Source organism: Sphaerodactylus townsendi, linkage group LG07 (assembly GCF_021028975.2).
Source record: "Sphaerodactylus townsendi isolate TG3544 linkage group LG07, MPM_Stown_v2.3, whole genome shotgun sequence".
NCBI lineage: Eukaryota > Metazoa > Chordata > Lepidosauria > Squamata > Sphaerodactylidae > Sphaerodactylus > Sphaerodactylus townsendi.
The window spans coordinates 22,009,328-22,030,913 of record NC_059431.1 but is presented as its reverse complement, the minus strand read 5'-3'; the positions used below and the strand labels follow the sequence as shown (position 1 = coordinate 22,030,913).

General features: G+C 64.2%; 1 protein-coding gene across 1 annotated transcript in view; it reads right to left on the bottom strand.

Moving 5' to 3' along the window:
• Positions 1-21,586, bottom strand: part of WDR70 (WD repeat domain 70) — a 122,173-nt gene that overhangs the window by 76,488 nt on the left and 24,099 nt on the right. The window contains exons 8-10 of the mRNA XM_048504237.1: positions 10,792-10,925; positions 4,788-4,941; positions 1,392-1,468 (exon numbers count right to left, since the gene is read on the bottom strand). Coding sequence (XP_048360194.1) covers positions 1,392-1,468; positions 4,788-4,941; positions 10,792-10,925 — 365 coding nt within the window. The remainder of the gene's footprint in view (positions 1-1,391; positions 1,469-4,787; positions 4,942-10,791; positions 10,926-21,586) is intronic.

Below are 21,586 nucleotides of genomic sequence, written 5' to 3'. Positions count from 1 at the left end.
GAAACACATGTTTACAAAGAGAAAACTAGGAAGTCTGGAATAGAAAATGTCTTATTTTTTCACAGTCCCAAAAGTGTTTCACAGAGTAAAAACTTCAAAGCTTTTAACAAATTATGTTCTGGCAAAATACTTTATAACTCGTATCCCTAGAAAACAGATATTGATATTATAGCTAATCTTAGTTATTGGGGTGTTTAAGAATTTCCAGATTCTACCAGAAAGCTCAGAGAAAAGCTTTAACATCTAACACACGAGAAAAAACCTTCAAAAAGACCAATAGTTTCTTTTTTAATGCAACTGCCCAGTATCCTTCCACTCTGTGTACAGAAGATTTCTCTCTCCAGCATTTTCTCGATTGCTGCAATTCTTCCTGATCTCTGAGATATCAATCAGGGGATTTGGGGACCTGAATGGAGGAACAGCTGTGTGGCTTGCAGGGGTTGGAATAGAGTGATGATGATGAAGAAGAAGAAGAAGGAGGAGGAGGAGGAGGAGGAAGAAGAAGAGGAAGAGGAAGAGGAAGAGAAGAAGGAGGAGGATTTCTATTCCTCCTTTCTGTAAGGAAACTCAAGGGGGCTTACAAACTCCTTTCCCCTCCTCCCTTTCAACAAACACTCTGTGAGATAGATGGGTCTGGGAGAGCTCTGAAGAACTGTGACTAGTCCAAGGTCACCCAGCTGGCATGTGCTGGAGTGAACAAGCTAATCTAGCTCACCAGATAAGCTTCCACAGCTCAAGTGGCAGAGCAGGGAATCAAACTCGGTTCCTCCAGATTAGAGTGCACCTGCTCTTAACCACTACACCACACTGGCTCTCCTTGTCACAGAAGTGCCAGGAGTTGAGCTTGCTCCTCCTTCCTGTTCTACACATGAGGGTCTGATCAGCAATTTTGTCCCTTAACCTGCCTTGCTCCAGGCTGCTGACCATCATGGCTGTTCTGCTGTCCACAAGTATCTGGCTCATCATATACCAAACCATGATGTCAGTGTCCGAACCATTAAAGAAGCTTCATTGTGTGTTCATTTTCAATCTGTTTAGCACTTGGGTCTCTAAGATGCAGCACTCTATAGAAGCAGAACAGCAGCCATGATGTGGCACAGACTACAGTTTGTTACAAACGTGGAAATGATTACCTTACATCTACACAGAAGATTTCAGAGAACCCAAGACCCACTCCCACAGTGACTAACTAGTCTGCCATTATTTTTGAATATGCCAACGTTCTATATAACCTTCAGTTTACCAGATTCAGATACAACGGCAAACAGTGATTTGCCGCAGTAAAACTCATTAGACACCCGTTAGCCTTTTGTGCTACATTTGGCAACGAGAACAAGCAGAAAAAATGAAAACAGAAATGCCTTCTAATGCCTTCTCGCAACAACACTCACCCGTCATTGGAACACGTCAAAAACTCCTCCTTTATTTTGGGATGCCAACAGCCTGAATTAAGCATTGCTGTGTGCCCCTGGGAAAAATAACAAAATGATAAGCGCTTTATCAACCAACAGTTCAACAGAACCATCGATTTGCTCTCTTCACTTTTGGATATCTCAGTCCACAAGTGCATCTGTTAACTACATGGATGAATTCCCAATGATTGCTTCATGAAGAACACATGAAGCCGCCTTCAGGTTGCCTGCTCTGATTGGCAACAGCTCTCCAAGGTCTCAAGTTACTATAAATGTTACAAAAACACATTCAATGAGAATACACACACAGGAGAACTAAGATGAAGAAGGTGATGAAGAGTTGGTTTTCATACCCCGTTTTTCTCTAACGTAAGGAGTCTCAAAATGGCTTACAATTGCCTCCCCCCCACACAACAGGGCCTTTGAGAAGTAGGTGGGTCTGACAGAATGTCATTGGCTCAAGGTCACCCAGAAGGCTTCATGTGTAGGGGCAGGGAAACAAATCCAGTTCACCAGATAAGAGTCTGCTGCTCATGTGAAGGAGTGGAGAATCAAACCCGACTCTCCAGATTAGAGTCTCGCACTCTAAACCACTACACCATGATGATCTCATAAAGTCATATTAATTACCAAGGATTTCTAAGCAGAGGTTTTTTTATATCACCCACTGCTTGATCATTTTGGCTGGAGATGCTCAAGATTTGAACCGGGACCTTCCGCCGACCAAGCAGCCACTCTATCACAGAGCCACGGCTGTTTCCTGAAAGCAGGAATATTTTGGCCCAAGATTATGACTCCCATCTTAGGTTTAAGGATCCTCAACTCGCTTGTTCCTAGTTGTACCTTCAGGCTCACCTTCACATGTCCACAGAAGTTACAGTTCCTCTACAACAAACTAAAGATTTTTAGAAAAAAGGAATAATTTGAAAAAGGAGTTGTCTTTTCCCAATTCCCTTATGATATATTATATTTTACTTGGTTAATATTTAGCTAAACTGAATGAAAGTTTCCACCATGTATTCCATTATCCTTTCAAAGTTAGCCTGTCAAACTAACAAAGACATTTCAACTGGTTGCAAGTTGCTATGGTGAATGTTGAAGAAGCTTATCTATTACCAGGTGACAGGTATCAAGTATTTAACAGGGCATAATTATAACTCCCATTGCCCTTTGACTGCAATGATATTTGACGTGTTTATAAAGAAGACTGCCACCGTTATTTTGCAATAAGGAAGTAATAACAACTGTTCAGTTTAAATGGTTTCCTATATACATTTCGCTAAGCCAAAAAAAACACAACATCTCATGGACATGAATGGCAACAATGAATTGGATTTCTATAAACTTAATTATCTGGAAAAATGTTGTAAAAGTGTTCTTTCTAGAGACTGTCTCACCAGTTGCAAAAGACCATGCTGCCACTGAATGTCAGTTATTATCTTTAACGATATATAAGCAGTCACCGTTCATCCTCTATGACTGACAGGACTACAACACAAAGATATCTCAATGGCCTCATTCTTTGAGGGCAATTCTAGTTCTTCCATGGAGCCGAGATCTCAGAGCTCCTCCATTAGCTTCTGCGCATGAAATAAAGCAATGTGCTCCTTCCTAGAGCTAGGCCCTTGTAGCAAAATGAAGGAGGAGGAGTTTGGATTTATACCCCATCTTTCCCTCCTGTAAGGAGACTCAAGGTGGCTAACAAGCTCCTTTCCCTTCCTCACCCCACAACAGACACCTTGTAAGGTAAGTGGGGCCGAGAGAGTTCCAAAGAACTGTGACTAGCCCAAGGTCACCCAGCTGGAATGTAGGAGTGCGGAAACACATCTGGTTCATCAGATAAGCCTCTACCACTCAGGTGGAGGAGTGGGAAATCAAACCCGGTTCTCCAGATTAGAATCCACCTCCTCTTAACCACTACACCACACTGGCTACCAAGAAACTCAAACTGCATATACTTAGCCAAAGTGTGCAGATAACATTGGATCGTGAGCAGTATCACACCAGGCTGCCTTAGGCATAGCCTGAGTTTTTAGAGGCAGTCCTGGGTTTGCTGTAAAATGAAGTTGTCCTCAGACAACTGCATTTTACAACAAACACAGGGCTGCCTCTAAAAATTGCATCACCCGACTCCCAGTCTGTAATATGTCAAGCAAGGGTTCCCAACTTGTCTGATCCTATGGGCACCTTCAGAATTCTGCCACAGGGTACTGGGCACAACCACAGAATGGCTGTCACAGGAGAGACAGCAATGCAAATACCCAGAAGTTGACGAGAAGGACAAAAGATGGGTAATTTTGAAATACATGGGGAAAGAGAGAGGGAATGTAACTGACAGCGTGGTGTAGTGGTTAAAAGTGGTTGACTCTGATCTGAAGAACCAGGTTTGATTCTTCACTTCTCCACATAAGCCGCAGGCCCTCATTTGGTGAGCTGGATTTGTTTCCCCACTCCTACGTATGAAGCGTGCTGAGTGAGCTTGACTTAGTCACAGTTTTCTCAGAACTCTCTCAGCTCCACTTACCTCACAAGGTATCTGTTGCGGGGAGAGGAAGGGAAGGAGTTTGTAAGCTGCTTGGAGACTCCTTACAAGAGGAAAAAGGTAGGTATAAAATCCAAACTCTTCTTCAATTGGGACTTCAATGGCCAATCAGAAACCATGCTGGTCAGGAGCCCCACTTGGACCCACCCACTTTCTGAACACACTTGGCAGGTGCCACATAACCTCAGTGGGTTCCATGGCATCCAGGGGTCCCATGTGGAGAACCCCTGGTGTAAACCATATGAGTGTTTGACATCTTCTCGAAGATCTGCCAAGGCAAGGAAACGCAACATGTGAAGGATATCCGCGGGTCGGCAGAGGTTATGTTTGGATTACTCCTGTTTTCTCCTGTAAAAAAATAAGCACATCCCCTGAAAAATAAGATATGTAGTAGAGGGGTTTTGCTGGAAGTGAAGTGAAAATATAAAGAAAAGCATCCCTTGAAAGTAAGATGTGACAAAGTTTTTGTTTGGAAGCATGCCCATCGACCAGAGCATGCAGTAGGAATGGAAAAATAAGCCATCCCCTGCCTTGCTTTACGCATCTTTGGGAGCAAAAATTAATATAAGACACTGTCTTATTTTCGGGGAAACAGGGTACATGTTACAGAGTGGGAAGAACTCAATACAAAGCCATAATTTTCAGGGCCAGTCCTATGTTTCCTCTGAACTGCATATGGATGATGTTCCAGCACTACGCAGGTTATCGCACTGAATAGACATTACTCCTGAAAAAAAAAACACAAACCAGCTGTCTATTTTCAGCTATTGTTACAAGCAGGAAAAGGTACCTACAGTGACACTCCTCCTCCCGCAAAGTACTCCCTTGCTTACCTTGGTGTTCGCCATGTCCACAATATACTGGTCTCCTTTGACACACTCCATTACAGGGAAACCATCTCGGTCAAGGACCTTCGCTTGAGAGTTACCGGAAACCACTAGAATTACATCCCCCGTGCTGCTATATTGCAGGGACTTGATCTGGTGACTGAAAAAAAACCACAACGGGAAATCAGTTTTTTCCACAGGATCAACTTAAATAGAATATTATTTTGATAATAATTCTCAGAATTTTTAGAAGTAAAGATTATTTTAGAGAACAACGTAGAAAGAACCACCGCCATCCGTTCATGAAAACCAACTAAAATAGAACCAAATAAAACCAGGTATGGCGCATTGTGAGACCTACGCAGCTGAATGCAAATACGCTGGGCTTGAGCCCATCCTGCTCCCCATTGTGCTTTCTGCTTACGTAACCCCCATAAACTAATTAGTTTAGCCCATTAGGGGTGGAGCCTGTGAATGGTGCCCCACCCTCAAGCTTATAAAAGCAAAGGCCCCGGCATGGAATCTTCCAGTTGCTTCGGTCCTCCCTAGAGGGGGAGGGCAGAAGGGACTGCCGGCTGCCAGCTCAGAGTCGGCACCTAGGAGGGGTGGGGCTTGGAGGTGGGGCCTGAGGGTGGGCCCTGCCCCAGGCATAGAAGGTAGGTGCCTGGAGAACAGATGTCTCCAGGCGTCATTTTCCCACAGTATGCCTCTGGTGACATCAGTACCTGTGAAAGGGATCTGGGAGTCTTAATAGACCACATACTGAACATGAGTCAGCAGTGTGATGCAGCAGCCAAGAAACCCAATGCAATTCTGGGCTGCATCAATAGGAATATAGTGTCCATAATGAGGGATGTGATAGTGCCACTCTATTTTGCATTGGTCAAACCTCAGCTGGAATGCTGTGTCCAGTTCTGGGCACCGCAATTCAAGAAGGATACTGACAAGCTGGAACGGGTCCAGAGGAAGAGGAGCAAAATGGTTAAAAGTCTGGATTCCTTGCCCTATGAGGAGTGGCTTAGGGAGCGAGGTATGTTCAGCCTGGAGAAGAGAAGGTTAAGGGGTAATATGATAGCCATGTTTAACTATTTGAAAGGATGTCATTTTGAAGAGGGAGCAAGCTTGTTTTCCAATCCCAGAGAGTAGGACAAGGAGCAATGGATTCAAGGCGCTAGAAAGGAGATTCCACCTAAACATTAGGAGGAACTTCCTGACAGTAAGTGCTGTTCGGAATACACTGTCTCGGGGGAGTGGTAGTGTCTCCTTCTTTGGAGGTTTTTATACAGAGGTTGGATGGCGGTCTGTAAGGAGTGCTTTCATTGTATATTCCCGCATGGCAGGGGGTTGGACTTGATGGGCCTTGTGGTCTCTTCCAATTCGATGATTCTACATTGTTCTCCTTTCCTCCATTTTATTCTGACACAGTGGCATAGGTTAGGCTAAGAATGGGTGCTTGTCCAAGGTCAGCTAGCAGTCTTCCATAGCATGGTGAGAGATTTGAACCTGGGTCCTCCAGATCCTAAAGAGACATGATTACACCATGCCAGGTTCCAGCGTGGCCTTTAATTTAAAAGTAACAGTAGTTCCCTGTGCAAGAACTCGGTGGTGACATCACATTACAATGCTTATTACTAGACAGATTATGTTCACAGGCTGATTTGCCACTGCCTTCCCCAGTCATCTACATTTTATCCCCAGATATCTGGGAACTCATTTTACTGATTGTGGTGGGTTTTCTGGGCTGTGTGGCCGTGGTCTGGTAGATCTTGTTCCTAACATTTCACCTGCATCTGTGGCTGGCATCTTCAGAGGTGAATCACAGAGAGAAGTCTGTTACACACTGTGTCTGGTGAGAAGGGAATGTTTAGTGGGGTATATATTGTCCATGTTCCAGGGTGGGGAACCAATCAGTAAGTGTTTGGGTGGAACTTGCTATGCAAAGGTGTGGTAGAGTGCCTTGTATTGCCGGTGGGGTTATCAGTCCATTTACATTTGTAGTCGCATTGGCATTCCCTGCAGCAGCAGCAGTAGTATTGGTGAATGCAAATTCTGTGTCTGGGTGGGGTTCATTGTCCATGAATTTAGCATGCCCTTGGTCTTTGATTCTGGTGTTTTTAAGTACTGGAAGCCAAGCTTTGTTAATTCCCATAGTCTCTTCCTTCTTGTGAAAGTTGTCATTTTAATGGCCTCCCTGTGCAGTCTGACATAGCAGCCTTCCAAATTGTCCAGAATTTCAGTGTTTTCAAAAAAAATGTTATGTCCAGTTTTGTTTAGCACATGTTCTGCTACTGCAGATTTTTCAGTATGGTTAAGCCAACATTTTACTGACCTTGGAAGGATGGGAGGCTGAGTCAACCTTGAGTCAGCTACTTGAAGTTAACTTCCATTGGGATCGAATTTAGGTCATGAGCAGAGCTTTAACTGCATTACTGCAGCTTACCAATCTACCGCAGGGTGCTCAGATTTTAATTAAGCCTCCCTAGTTATTTTATTTAAAACATTTCTTAGCTGCCTTTCAACCTTGCAGCATTCTCCCCCTCCCTAGACACTTATGGTTGGAAGAGAAAGCACTTTTTTGTACAATACACATCGAATTTGCTGCTACAGGATGTAAAGATTCTTTTACAGATGCCTTTATAGGTGAATTAGATTAACTCACGGAGGTTGGGTCTACTATCGGATATTAGCCATACAGAAAAAACATATTCAGAAGCAGTATAACTCTAACTACCAATTTTGGAAGGGGTATGTGAAATACAGCAAATTAGTTTTACGGTCTCTGGCACACCGGTAGACATAGCTGAGAAAAATATACTATTCTAATCTAGACAGACCCTTGATTTGATCCACTGCGGCTCTTCCTACAACTATTTCCAAAACCTATTTATGAGTATTGATCCTATATACAAGGTCTGCCTGACCAATCACTACAGGAAGTCATTCTAAAGTAGCTGAGACAGACATCATGGCCAACAAAGGGTAATTGATTTGAACAAGTGAGACCTTTCTCATCTCCTCAGCACAGGAAACATTTTTTGTCCTTTTTAGTGTTGATCCAAAAGGGGAAAAAAGCATCTAAAAGAAAAAAAATATTGACAGGGATTTAAGAACCTGAGGGCCAAATTACAGAAGGCAAGATGGTTTACAAGAATTACAGAAAGAACTTCCAACATTCTGTCTCTCTAAGGGAAAGTTCTTGATGCCGAGAAATGGATAATCCACGGACAAAGAAATTCTGTTGGGGTTGCAGCAGCCGCCCAAGAGGCAATTGGTTATGTTCTGAGCATACCCACATGGCTTTAAAGGAAGTGGACGTTGCTAATGTTAACTGCTCTTTCCTTATTCCAGAAAAAAAGAGATAAACATTTCCTGAGATCTGAAAATACTTTTTTGGGTTAATCGTAAAGTCATATTGCTATGACATAAGACTGCAAGCCACACGGTCCATACATTATCTGAACAATGCACCTGCGTTTTGCTGAGTTTCCTCTCCAAAGATGCTCCCAAACAACTCACACATCCTCCCCGAGACCAAAAATGCACTTCAGGGATTTGATGTGAGTACTTTAAAAGGAGTAGAACTGGATCATGTGTTCTAACTCCCACCCCAACTTCCCTTATAAAGCACTCTTGAGACAATAAACAAACAGCAGCCTACATTTCTACATACGGCAACCAGATTTCCGGCAGCGTCTCTGTCAGGGCCTTCCTGGGTTATGCCATTGGAGGATGAGTCCTCATCAGAAGACAACCTGTCCCCAAGTCCCACATTGGCAAACCCTTCCTGTGAGGTCAGCGCCTCAGAGCTTCCCATAAGGCAGCACTGGCACCAACCTCAGAGCCCAAAGAGTTTTCAAGCTTGGGGGTCCCAGCATGGCCCCCCACAACCCCGCCACAGTCTCCCAAAGCAGATTAACTCACGGAGGTTGGGTCTACTATCAGAGGTGAAAGACGAGGATTGAGGAATGGATCAGACTCAGGAGAACACCTTTGGCAACTTGAGGCCTCCCCTCTGCTAATGAACTGATACAAGAGACTGATGAGTCACCACAGGATCTGGGCCTCAGTACTCCACCTGAGTAGAGGAGCCCACTCAGCTTGTAGGGAAGGTCCACATAGAAGGCTGCAGCCAGCGTTGGATCAATTTGGTTGCTGGGGTGGGGGAAAGAGTGGCTAGGGGGCTGAGGAGGCAAGTGGGAAGCCTGGCAGGGGGGCAGCTTGGCAGCGCTTCTCCGCCAGATCCTTTCGAGTGTGATGATGAACCTTCAGCCGTGGGAGTGCAGGAAACACTCCTTAAAGTTGATATAACCCCCAGTTATTAAGCATGCACCTAATAGATCCAACCCTAAAGCATAAAGAAAGGTAAGGGTTTGTTATTGCGACATTAGTGAATTATATAGGGTACTAGCACCAAAACCCCATTGCGGGGGGGGGGGGAGGATGCAATGGGCTCTTGCAAGCATTCCCCACCCCTCTGCAATGGTCTGAATGGTTGGTGCCCTTCTCCTCACATGGCACTTAACTTTGCAGAGGCCAGTGTGGGTGCAGGATTGAGGTAGGTGTCGGAAGTGGGTGATTTGGGGCAGGGGAGGGTGAATAATGGAGTGGGGGGTGAGCAGCGTGTGGCCAGCCACTGCTGCGCCCCTCGCTGATACAATGGGCTGCAAGCATTCCCTTTCACAGTGGTCCTGAATGGTTGGTGCCCTTCTCCTCACATGGCACTTAACTTTGCAGAGGCCAGTGTGGAGTTGCAGGATTGGGGCGGAGTGTGGAAGTGGGTGGTGATTTAGGGCAGGGGGGAGGGTGAATAATGGGTGGGGGTGAGCATGGCGTGTGTGTGCACTGCTGCTGCCTCGCTGGGTGGGTTTGTTCGGGGGGGCAGGGAGGCCTTCAGTGGGGCTATGGCTTGCTGCTGCGGCCCAGCTGAAGCTGGGGAAGGAAGGCAGGAGGCCTGATCCTGGTCAGGGACAGGTGTGTTGGGGGGGAGGGTGGTTTATGGAGTGGGGGGTGGCGAGGCAGCTGTGGCCAGCTGCCACTGCTGCCTGGTGGGATGTTTATTTATTTATTTTTATATATTTTATATTTATATATTTTATATATTTATATTTATTTGTTTGTTTATTTTTATTTATTTATTTATTCCACTTTTATACCGCCCTCCCCCAAAGGGCTCAGGGCGGTTTACAACATAATTACAGGCAAGTGGATAAACAGGATAAAATGCTAAAAATTAATACCAGTTAAAATGCAGCGCTCCAAATCCATAAATATTTAAAACAGATGGCGTTCAACCATTAACTCCTCTCTAACTCTGAGAGGGAAACATGGATCTCAGTTGTTAATGGGCACCTATCAGCAGCCCGGCCTCCCCAAAAGCTCGGCGGAATAACCTGGTCACTTACAGACCTCTGCAGGAATTCATTTAGGGTCCCGGTGAGGGCCCGGATACACAGCTGGAGGAAGAGCATTCCACCGAAGCAGGGGGCCAGGGCCGTAGAAAAGCCCTGGCCCTAGTGGGAGGCCAAACATACATCATAGAGGGGGGGGCGGATCTCAGTAGATTTGGCCTCTGCCTTGTTTATGAGACCGACGGTGGACATATGGGGCCATGACCGTTCCCTCAGAAATTACAGAGGTCCCAGACAGCGTAAGGCCTTAAAGGTTAACACTGGTGCCTTGCAGAGGCGGTTGGGGCCAGGGCTGGGAAGCCAGATGCAAGCTGATTGCAACCTGTGGTAGTGATGTGATCTCTGGAGGCACCTCCCATGATCAAACGAGCCGCCGCATGTTTGGGGGTGGGGGAAGGGGACCCCAAGGCCCTGATCCTGGGCACTGGGGCCACTAAGGGATGGAATGCAGGGAAGCAAACATGCAGCCAATCAGTGGACAGGACACTCTTTGTAAGTCCAGCCAGCCCATTGGCTGAGGGTTCGTCGTCGGGACATTCTGTCCCTTAGCTGATTATTGTTTAAGATGATTTATTAGTTAGGGAAAAAGCACTGGTATATACCATTCACATGGCTGCAGAGATCGAAAAGCCTGAAGAGAAGCATCCATTCCAGCAAAATCCCAAAATCGAACGTCGTAGTCATAACCCCCAGTTATCAAGCGTGCACCCGATGGATCCAACCCTAAAGCAGAGACCTATAAAGAAATGTAAAGGGTATTATTACTGCATGTTTCTTTGGTGGCATATGTCTACATCAACTTCAATATTCAGCACCATCTATTACTCCTGAGCCATGGGTCAGAAGCGACCTGACACCACTTAACACACAGACAAATGACTCCTCACATCAATGTGTTTGATTCAGTGTTAAAACTCCACTCAGGGAAGACACTTCTGTGGATGAAATGAAACTCAGCCCCACCTACATCACAGAGTGTTTGTTGTGAGCGGGGAAGGGAAAGGAGTTTGTAAGCCTCTTTGAGTCTCCTACAGGAGAGAAAGGGGGGATATAAATCCAACTCTTCTTTTTCTTCTACCTTGGAGACTAACAAGAATTTCGGGGTATAACCTTTCGGGAGTCAAAGCTCCCTTCGCCAGACATGAGTCTGACAAAACATTTATTTGAAAAATAGATTGTCCATGTCTACTATGATCCATCTCTTCTTGCATCCTAGTGATACTGAATAACTCCACCCCTTCATGAACAGCCTATTTGCATAACCCAGGGAAGGACCAAGATAGCTAGAACACTTCACAGGAAGCAGGTAAGAGTTTTCCTATTACAAATGATGGCTACACTTAGTGTTATATATGTCTGGCCTAATATTAAGAGAGCCAGCCTGGTATAGTGGTTAAGAGGAGGTGGATTCTAATCTAGAGAACCTGATTAGATTCTAAATGTTATTTCATGCTTATTGTTATACGATTGCTGATGAGGTCATGCTGTTTTATTATATTGTTATGTGTATGATGCAGTTATATTTTATGCTATGTGCTAATATGTTTTTGCTATTTGTTATTCCGTTAAGAAATGTTAATATTGTTTATATGCTATGTTTAGTGACATTTGATGATTGATAAGCTGGGACTATGGTTTTTGGGTACTTGCTGCACTTCAAATTTATTTATTGTTCATATTTGATTCTGTTATTCTGTTTTGTTGGTTGTTAGCCGCTCTGAGCCCTGCGGGGGAGAGCGGGGTACAAGTCAAATAAATGAAATGAATAAATGAAATAATCTTGATTCCTCCACCTAAGTGGCAGAGGCTTATCTGGTGAACCAGATGTGTTTCCACACTCCTACATTCCGGCTGGGTGACTTTGGGCTAGTCAAAGTTCTTTGGAACTTTCTCAGCCCCACCTGTCTCGCAAGGTGTCTGTTGTGGGGAGAGGAAGGGAAAGGAGCTTGTAAGCCACCATGAGTCTCCTTACAGGAGAGAAAGGGTGGAATATAAATCCAAACTCTTCTTCTTTTCTTCTTAAGCTCTTCATTGTGCTGTGTAGACAGACTCTGCCTACTGATTCTTAATATACTTGGGTCTCCTTTGGATACATTATCAACATTTCTGAACTATTTTCTTTCTTTCATTTTAAAGAAGACACAACAGCCTTCTCTGCACCAACAAACAGGAAAAAAATCCTTTGGAGACCAAGTGTCATCCTGCCGGTCATTTTCAAGATGTCTTTGCAAATTAGACCATTCCAAACGGATTGCACTACACTTAGTGGCACAGAGGGAGAAATCATCTTAGCCGTTACTGTGTATACAGACAAAGCAGCTGTGGACGGCGAACGCTGAGAGCCTGGCTTCGAATCCGTCTGCCGATTATGTAACACTTTCCTCCGCTCACCTACATGTCAAAACTGTCAAAAGAAAATTTATCCCTGCCGTTTCACTGGGAAAATCACTCCCGTTACAAGCAAGGCCACTGGGAAATTAATTAGGTTTCTGGAAAGGATCTTCAACGTGGGAAATCTTTTCTGAGACTTCTCAGCTGCACAGGAACACGGTCATCAACAGCTCAAATTCATTAGTTTGAAGAGAGACAGATGGAAGTCTTTGCGACCTGACCTTACAGGAGAGCTGGAGCAGAAGCCATGGGGAGCCCGCAGGGCCCTTAAGCAGCTCACTTCTAGGCAAAGAAGTCAATGAGGCCGAGGGGGAAGCGGAGAAAGTTTGGCCTGCCAGTCAAGGAACTGCTGCTTGGTATGCACGAGCAGCTATCTGCTCACGATGGGCTGCCTTATTACTGAGCAGGAAGGGTGGCTATGATAACTCTAGCCCAGGGGTAGGGAACCTGCGGCTCTCCAGATGTTCAGGAACTACAATTCCCATCAGCCTCTGTCAGTGGGGGGGGGGGGGTGGGGGGACGGGGGGGTGGGGGGGGGGGGGGGTGGGGGGGGGGGGGGGAGGAGGGGGGGGGCGATGGGCGTGGGGGGGGGGGGGGGGGAGGGGGGGGGGGGGGGGGGGGGGGGGGGGGGGGTGGGGGGGTGGAGGGGGGGAGGGAGGGGTGGGGGGGGGGGGGGGTGGGGGGGGGGGGGGGTGGGGGGGGGGGGGGGTGGGGGGGGGGGGGGGTGGGGGGGGGGGGGGGTGGGGGGGGGGGGGGGTGGGGGGGGGGGGGGGTGGGGGGGGGGGGGGGTGGGGGGGGGGGGGGGTGGGGGGGGGGGGGGGTGGGGGGGGGGGGGGGTGGGGGGGGGGGGGGGTGGGGGGGGGGGGGGGTGGGGGGGGGGGGGGGTGGGGGGGGGGGGGGGTGGGGGGGGGGGGGGGTGGGGGGGGGGGGGGGTGGGGGGGGGGGGGGGTGGGGGGGGGGGGGGGTGGGGGGGGGGGGGGGTGGGGGGGGGGGGGGGTGGGGGGGGGGGGGGGTGGGGGGGGGGGGGGGTGGGGGGGGGGGGGGGTGGGGGGGGGGGGGGGTGGGGGGGGGGGGGGGTGGGGGGGGGGGGGGGTGGGGGGGGGGGGGGGTGGGGGGGGGGGGGGGTGGGGGGGGGGGGGGGTGGGGGGGGGGGGGGGTGGGGGGGGGGGGGGGTGGGGGGGGGGGGGGGTGGGGGGGGGGGGGGGTGGGGGGGGGGGGGGGTGGGGGGGGGGGGGGGTGGGGGGGGGGGGGGGTGGGGGGGGGGGGGGGTGGGGGGGGGGGGGGGTGGGGGGGGGGGGGGGTGGGGGGGGGGGGGGGTGGGGGGGGGGGGGGGTGGGGGGGGGGGGGGGTGGGGGGGGGGGGGGGTGGGGGGGGGGGGGGGTGGGGGGGGGGGGGGGTGGGGGGGGGGGGGGGTGGGGGGGGGGGGGGGTGGGGGGGGGGGGGGGTGGGGGGGGGGGGGGGTGGGGGGGGGGGGGGGTGGGGGGGGGGGGGGGTGGGGGGGGGGGGGGGTGGGGGGGGGGGGGGGTGGGGGGGGGGGGGGGTGGGGGGGGGGGGGGGTGGGGGGGGGGGGGGGTGGGGGGGGGGGGGGGTGGGGGGGGGGGGGGGTGGGGGGGGGGGGGGGTGGGGGGGGGGGGGGGTGGGGGGGGGGGGGGGTGGGGGGGGGGGGGGGTGGGGGGGGGGGGGGGTGGGGGGGGGGGGGGGTGGGGGGGGGGGGGGGTGGGGGGGGGGGGGGGTGGGGGGGGGGGGGGGTGGGGGGGGGGGGGGGTGGGGGGGGGGGGGGGTGGGGGGGGGGGGGGGTGGGGGGGGGGGGGGGTGGGGGGGGGGGGGGGTGGGGGGGGGGGGGGGTGGGGGGGGGGGGGGGTGGGGGGGGGGGGGGGTGGGGGGGGGGGGGGGTGGGGGGGGGGGGGGGTGGGGGGGGGGGGGGGTGGGGGGGGGGGGGGGTGGGGGGGGGGGGGGGTGGGGGGGGGGGGGGGTGGGGGGGGGGGGGGGTGGGGGGGGGGGGGGGTGGGGGGGGGGGGGGGTGGGGGGGGGGGGGGGTGGGGGGGGGGGGGGGTGGGGGGGGGGGGGGGTGGGGGGGGGGGGGGGTGGGGGGGGGGGGGGGTGGGGGGGGGGGGGGGTGGGGGGGGGGGGGGGTGGGGGGGGGGGGGGGTGGGGGGGGGGGGGGGTGGGGGGGGGGGGGGGTGGGGGGGGGGGGGGGTGGGGGGGGGGGGGGGTGGGGGGGGGGGGGGGTGGGGGGGGGGGGGGGTGGGGGGGGGGGGGGGTGGGGGGGGGGGGGGGTGGGGGGGGGGGGGGGTGGGGGGGGGGGGGGGTGGGGGGGGGGGGGGGTGGGGGGGGGGGGGGGTGGGGGGGGGGGGGGGTGGGGGGGGGGGGGGGTGGGGGGGGGGGGGGGTGGGGGGGGGGGGGGGTGGGGGGGGGGGGGGGTGGGGGGGGGGGGGGGTGGGGGGGGGGGGGGGTGGGGGGGGGGGGGGGTGGGGGGGGGGGGGGGTGGGGGGGGGGGGGGGTGGGGGGGGGGGGGGGTGGGGGGGGGGGGGGGTGGGGGGGGGGGGGGGTGGGGGGGGGGGGGGGTGGGGGGGGGGGGGGGTGGGGGGGGGGGGGGGTGGGGGGGGGGGGGGGTGGGGGGGGGGGGGGGTGGGGGGGGGGGGGGGTGGGGGGGGGGGGGGGTGGGGGGGGGGGGGGGTGGGGGGGGGGGGGGGTGGGGGGGGGGGGGGGTGGGGGGGGGGGGGGGTGGGGGGGGGGGGGGGTGGGGGGGGGGGGGGGTGGGGGGGGGGGGGGGTGGGGGGGGGGGGGGGTGGGGGGGGGGGGGGGTGGGGGGGGGGGGGGGTGGGGGGGGGGGGGGGTGGGGGGGGGGGGGGGTGGGGGGGGGGGGGGGTGGGGGGGGGGGGGGGTGGGGGGGGGGGGGGGTGGGGGGGGGGGGGGGTGGGGGGGGGGGGGGGTGGGGGGGGGGGGGGGTGGGGGGGGGGGGGGGTGGGGGGGGGGGGGGGTGGGGGGGGGGGGGGGTGGGGGGGGGGGGGGGTGGGGGGGGGGGGGGGTGGGGGGGGGGGGGGGTGGGGGGGGGGGGGGGTGGGGGGGGGGGGGGGTGGGGGGGGGGGGGGGTGGGGGGGGGGGGGGGTGGGGGGGGGGGGGGGTGGGGGGGGGGGGGGGTGGGGGGGGGGGGGGGTGGGGGGGGGGGGGGGTGGGGGGGGGGGGGGGTGGGGGGGGGGGGGGGTGGGGGGGGGGGGGGGTGGGGGGGGGGGGGGGTGGGGGGGGGGGGGGGTGGGGGGGGGGGGGGGTGGGGGGGGGGGGGGGTGGGGGGGGGGGGGGGTGGGGGGGGGGGGGGGTGGGGGGGGGGGGGGGTGGGGGGGGGGGGGGGTGGGGGGGGGGGGGGGTGGGGGGGGGGGGGGGTGGGGGGGGGGGGGGGTGGGGGGGGGGGGGGGTGGGGGGGGGGGGGGGTGGGGGGGGGGGGGGGTGGGGGGGGGGGGGGGTGGGGGGGGGGGGGGGTGGGGGGGGGGGGGGGTGGGGGGGGGGGGGGGTGGGGGGGGGGGGGGGTGGGGGGGGGGGGGGGTGGGGGGGGGGGGGGGTGGGGGGGGGGGGGGGTGGGGGGGGGGGGGGGTGGGGGGGGGGGGGGGTGGGGGGGGGGGGGGGTGGGGGGGGGGGGGGGTGGGGGGGGGGGGGGGTGGGGGGGGGGGGGGGTGGGGGGGGGGGGGGGTGGGGGGGGGGGGGGGTGGGGGGGGGGGGGGGTGGGGGGGGGGGGGGGTGGGGGGGGGGGGGGGTGGGGGGGGGGGGGGGTGGGGGGGGGGGGGGGTGGGGGGGGGGGGGGGTGGGGGGGGGGGGGGGTGGGGGGGGGGGGGGGTGGGGGGGGGGGGGGGTGGGGGGGGGGGGGGGTGGGGGGGGGGGGGGGTGGGGGGGGGGGGGGGTGGGGGGGGGGGGGGGTGGGGGGGGGGGGGGGTGGGGGGGGGGGGGGGTGGGGGGGGGGGGGGGTGGGGGGGGGGGGGGGTGGGGGGGGGGGGGGGTGGGGGGGGGGGGGGGTGGGGGGGGGGGGGGGTGGGGGGGGGGGGGGGTGGGGGGGGGGGGGGGTGGGGGGGGGGGGGGGTGGGGGGGGGGGGGGGTGGGGGGGGGGGGGGGTGGGGGGGGGGGGGGGTGGGGGGGGGGGGGGGTGGGGGGGGGGGGGGGTGGGGGGGGGGGGGGGTGGGGGGGGGGGGGGGTGGGGGGGGGGGGGGGTGGGGGGGGGGGGGGGTGGGGGGGGGGGGGGGTGGGGGGGGGGGGGGGTGGGGGGGGGGGGGGGTGGGGGGGGGGGGGGGTGGGGGGGGGGGGGGGTGGGGGGGGGGGGGGGTGGGGGGGGGGGGGGGTGGGGGGGGGGGGGGGTGGGGGGGGGGGGGGGTGGGGGGGGGGGGGGGTGGGGGGGGGGGGGGGTGGGGGGGGGGGGGGGTGGGGGGGGGGGGGGGTGGGGGGGGGGGGGGGTGGGGGGGGGGGGGGGTGGGGGGGGGGGGGGGTGGGGGGGGGGGGGGGTGGGGGGGGGGGGGGGTGGGGGGGGGGGGGGGTGGGGGGGGGGGGGGGTGGGGGGGGGGGGGGGTGGGGGGGGGGGGGGGTGGGGGGGGGGGGGGGTGGGGGGGGGGGGGGGTGGGGGGGGGGGGGGGTGGGGGGGGGGGGGGGTGGGGGGGGGGGGGGGTGGGGGGGGGGGGGGGTGGGGGGGGGGGGGGGTGGGGGGGGGGGGGGGTGGGGGGGGGGGGGGGTGGGGGGGGGGGGGGGTGGGGGGGGGGGGGGGTGGGGGGGGGGGGGGGTGGGGGGGGGGGGGGGTGGGGGGGGGGGGGGGTGGGGGGGGGGGGGGGTGGGGGGGGGGGGGGGTGGGGGGGGGGGGGGGTGGGGGGGGGGGGGGGTGGGGGGGGGGGGGGGTGGGGGGGGGGGGGGGTGGGGGGGGGGGGGGGTGGGGGGGGGGGGGGGTGGGGGGGGGGGGGGGTGGGGGGGGGGGGGGGTGGGGGGGGGGGGGGGTGGGGGGGGGGGGGGGTGGGGGGGGGGGGGGGTGGGGGGGGGGGGGGGTGGGGGGGGGGGGGGGTGGGGGGGGGGGGGGGTGGGGGGGGGGGGGGGTGGGGGGGGGGGGGGGTGGGGGGGGGGGGGGGTGGGGGGGGGGGGGGGTGGGGGGGGGGGGGGGTGGGGGGGGGGGGGGGTGGGGGGGGGGGGGGGTGGGGGGGGGGGGGGGTGGGGGGGGGGGGGGGTGGGGGGGGGGGGGGGTGGGGGGGGGGGGGGGTGGGGGGGGGGGGGGGTGGGGGGGGGGGGGGGTGGGGGGGGGGGGGGGTGGGGGGGGGGGGGGGTGGGGGGGGGGGGGGGTGGGGGGGGGGGGGGGTGGGGGGGGGGGGGGGTGGGGGGGGGGGGGGGTGGGGGGGGGGGGGGGTGGGGGGGGGGGGGGGTGGGGGGGGGGGGGGGTGGGGGGGGGGGGGGGTGGGGGGGGGGGGGGGTGGGGGGGGGGGGGGGTGGGGGGGGGGGGGGGTGGGGGGGGGGGGGGGTGGGGGGGGGGGGGGGTGGGGGGGGGGGGGGGTGGGGGGGGGGGGGGGTGGGGGGGGGGGGGGGTGGGGGGGGGGGGGGGTGGGGGGGGGGGGGGGTGGGGGGGGGGGGGGGTGGGGGGGGGGGGGGGTGGGGGGGGGGGGGGGTGGGGGGGGGGGGGGGTGGGGGGGGGGGGGGGTGGGGGGGGGGGGGGGTGGGGGGGGGGGGGGGTGGGGGGGGGGGGGGGTGGGGGGGGGGGGGGGTGGGGGGGGGGGGGGGTGGGGGGGGGGGGGGGTGGGGGGGGGGGGGGGTGGGGGGGGGGGGGGGTGGGGGGGGGGGGGGGTGGGGGGGGGGGGGGGTGGGGGGGGGGGGGGGTGGGGGGGGGGGGGGGTGGGGGGGGGGGGGGGTGGGGGGGGGGGGGGGTGGGGGGGGGGGGGGGTGGGGGGGGGGGGGGGTGGGGGGGGGGGGGGGTGGGGGGGGGGGGGGGTGGGGGGGGGGGGGGGTGGGGGGGGGGGGGGGTGGGGGGGGGGGGGGGTGGGGGGGGGGGGGGGTGGGGGGGGGGGGGGGTGGGGGGGGGGGGGGGTGGGGGGGGGGGGGGGTGGGGGGGGGGGGGGGTGGGGGGGGGGGGGGGTGGGGGGGGGGGGGGGTGGGGGGGGGGGGGGGTGGGGGGGGGGGGGGGTGGGGGGGGGGGGGGGTGGGGGGGGGGGGGGGTGGGGGGGGGGGGGGGTGGGGGGGGGGGGGGGTGGGGGGGGGGGGGGGTGGGGGGGGGGGGGGGTGGGGGGGGGGGGGGGTGGGGGGGGGGGGGGGTGGGGGGGGGGGGGGGTGGGGGGGGGGGGGGGTGGGGGGGGGGGGGGGTGGGGGGGGGGGGGGGTGGGGGGGGGGGGGGGTGGGGGGGGGGGGGGGTGGGGGGGGGGGGGGGTGGGGGGGGGGGGGGGTGGGGGGGGGGGGGGGTGGGGGGGGGGGGGGGTGGGGGGGGGGGGGGGTGGGGGGGGGGGGGGGTGGGGGGGGGGGGGGGTGGGGGGGGGGGGGGGTGGGGGGGGGGGGGGGTGGGGGGGGGGGGGGGTGGGGGGGGGGGGGGGTGGGGGGGGGGGGGGGTGGGGGGGGGGGGGGGTGGGGGGGGGGGGGGGTGGGGGGGGGGGGGGGTGGGGGGGGGGGGGGGTGGGGGGGGGGGGGGGTGGGGGGGGGGGGGGGTGGGGGGGGGGGGGGGTGGGGGGGGGGGGGGGTGGGGGGGGGGGGGGGTGGGGGGGGGGGGGGGTGGGGGGGGGGGGGGGTGGGGGGGGGGGGGGGTGGGGGGGGGGGGGGGTGGGGGGGGGGGGGGGTGGGGGGGGGGGGGGGTGGGGGGGGGGGGGGGTGGGGGGGGGGGGGGGTGGGGGGGGGGGGGGGTGGGGGGGGGGGGGGGTGGGGGGGGGGGGGGGTGGGGGGGGGGGGGGGTGGGGGGGGGGGGGGGTGGGGGGGGGGGGGGGTGGGGGGGGGGGGGGGTGGGGGGGGGGGGGGGTGGGGGGGGGGGGGGGTGGGGGGGGGGGGGGGTGGGGGGGGGGGGGGGTGGGGGGGGGGGGGGGTGGGGGGGGGGGGGGGTGGGGGGGGGGGGGGGTGGGGGGGGGGGGGGGTGGGGGGGGGGGGGGGTGGGGGGGGGGGGGGGTGGGGGGGGGGGGGGGTGGGGGGGGGGGGGGGTGGGGGGGGGGGGGGGTGGGGGGGGGGGGGGGTGGGGGGGGGGGGGGGTGGGGGGGGGGGGGGGTGGGGGGGGGGGGGGGTGGGGGGGGGGGGGGGTGGGGGGGGGGGGGGGTGGGGGGGGGGGGGGGTGGGGGGGGGGGGGGGTGGGGGGGGGGGGGGGTGGGGGGGGGGGGGGGTGGGGGGGGGGGGGGGTGGGGGGGGGGGGGGGTGGGGGGGGGGGGGGGTGGGGGGGGGGGGGGGTGGGGGGGGGGGGGGGTGGGGGGGGGGGGGGGTGGGGGGGGGGGGGGGTGGGGGGGGGGGGGGGTGGGGGGGGGGGGGGGTGGGGGGGGGGGGGGGTGGGGGGGGGGGGGGGTGGGGGGGGGGGGGGGTGGGGGGGGGGGGGGGTGGGGGGGGGGGGGGGTGGGGGGGGGGGGGGGTGGGGGGGGGGGGGGGTGGGGGGGGGGGGGGGTGGGGGGGGGGGGGGGTGGGGGGGGGGGGGGGTGGGGGGGGGGGGGGGTGGGGGGGGGGGGGGGTGGGGGGGGGGGGGGGTGGGGGGGGGGGGGGGTGGGGGGGGGGGGGGGTGGGGGGGGGGGGGGGTGGGGGGGGGGGGGGGTGGGGGGGGGGGGGGGTGGGGGGGGGGGGGGGTGGGGGGGGGGGGGGGTGGGGGGGGGGGGGGGTGGGGGGGGGGGGGGGTGGGGGGGGGGGGGGGTGGGGGGGGGGGGGGGTGGGGGGGGGGGGGGGTGGGGGGGGGGGGGGGTGGGGGGGGGGGGGGGTGGGGGGGGGGGGGGGTGGGGGGGGGGGGGGGTGGGGGGGGGGGGGGGTGGGGGGGGGGGGGGGTGGGGGGGGGGGGGGGTGGGGGGGGGGGGGGGTGGGGGGGGGGGGGGGTGGGGGGGGGGGGGGGTGGGGGGGGGGGGGGGTGGGGGGGGGGGGGGGTGGGGGGGGGGGGGGGTGGGGGGGGGGGGGGGTGGGGGGGGGGGGGGGTGGGGGGGGGGGGGGGTGGGGGGGGGGGGGGGTGGGGGGGGGGGGGGGTGGGGGGGGGGGGGGGTGGGGGGGGGGGGGGGTGGGGGGGGGGGGGGGTGGGGGGGGGGGGGGGTGGGGGGGGGGGGGGGTGGGGGGGGGGGGGGGTGGGGGGGGGGGGGGGTGGGGGGGGGGGGGGGTGGGGGGGGGGGGGGGTGGGGGGGGGGGGGGGTGGGGGGGGGGGGGGGTGGGGGGGGGGGGGGGTGGGGGGGGGGGGGGGTGGGGGGGGGGGGGGGTGGGGGGGGGGGGGGGTGGGGGGGGGGGGGGGTGGGGGGGGGGGGGGGTGGGGGGGGGGGGGGGTGGGGGGGGGGGGGGGTGGGGGGGGGGGGGGGTGGGGGGGGGGGGGGGTGGGGGGGGGGGGGGGTGGGGGGGGGGGGGGGTGGGGGGGGGGGGGGGTGGGGGGGGGGGGGGGTGGGGGGGGGGGGGGGTGGGGGGGGGGGGGGGTGGGGGGGGGGGGGGGTGGGGGGGGGGGGGGGTGGGGGGGGGGGGGGGTGGGGGGGGGGGGGGGTGGGGGGGGGGGGGGGTGGGGGGGGGGGGGGGTGGGGGGGGGGGGGGGTGGGGGGGGGGGGGGGTGGGGGGGGGGGGGGGTGGGGGGGGGGGGGGGTGGGGGGGGGGGGGGGTGGGGGGGGGGGGGGGTGGGGGGGGGGGGGGGTGGGGGGGGGGGGGGGTGGGGGGGGGGGGGGGTGGGGGGGGGGGGGGGTGGGGGGGGGGGGGGGTGGGGGGGGGGGGGGGTGGGGGGGGGGGGGGGTGGGGGGGGGGGGGGGTGGGGGGGGGGGGGGGTGGGGGGGGGGGGGGGTGGGGGGGGGGGGGGGTGGGGGGGGGGGGGGGTGGGGGGGGGGGGGGGTGGGGGGGGGGGGGGGTGGGGGGGGGGGGGGGTGGGGGGGG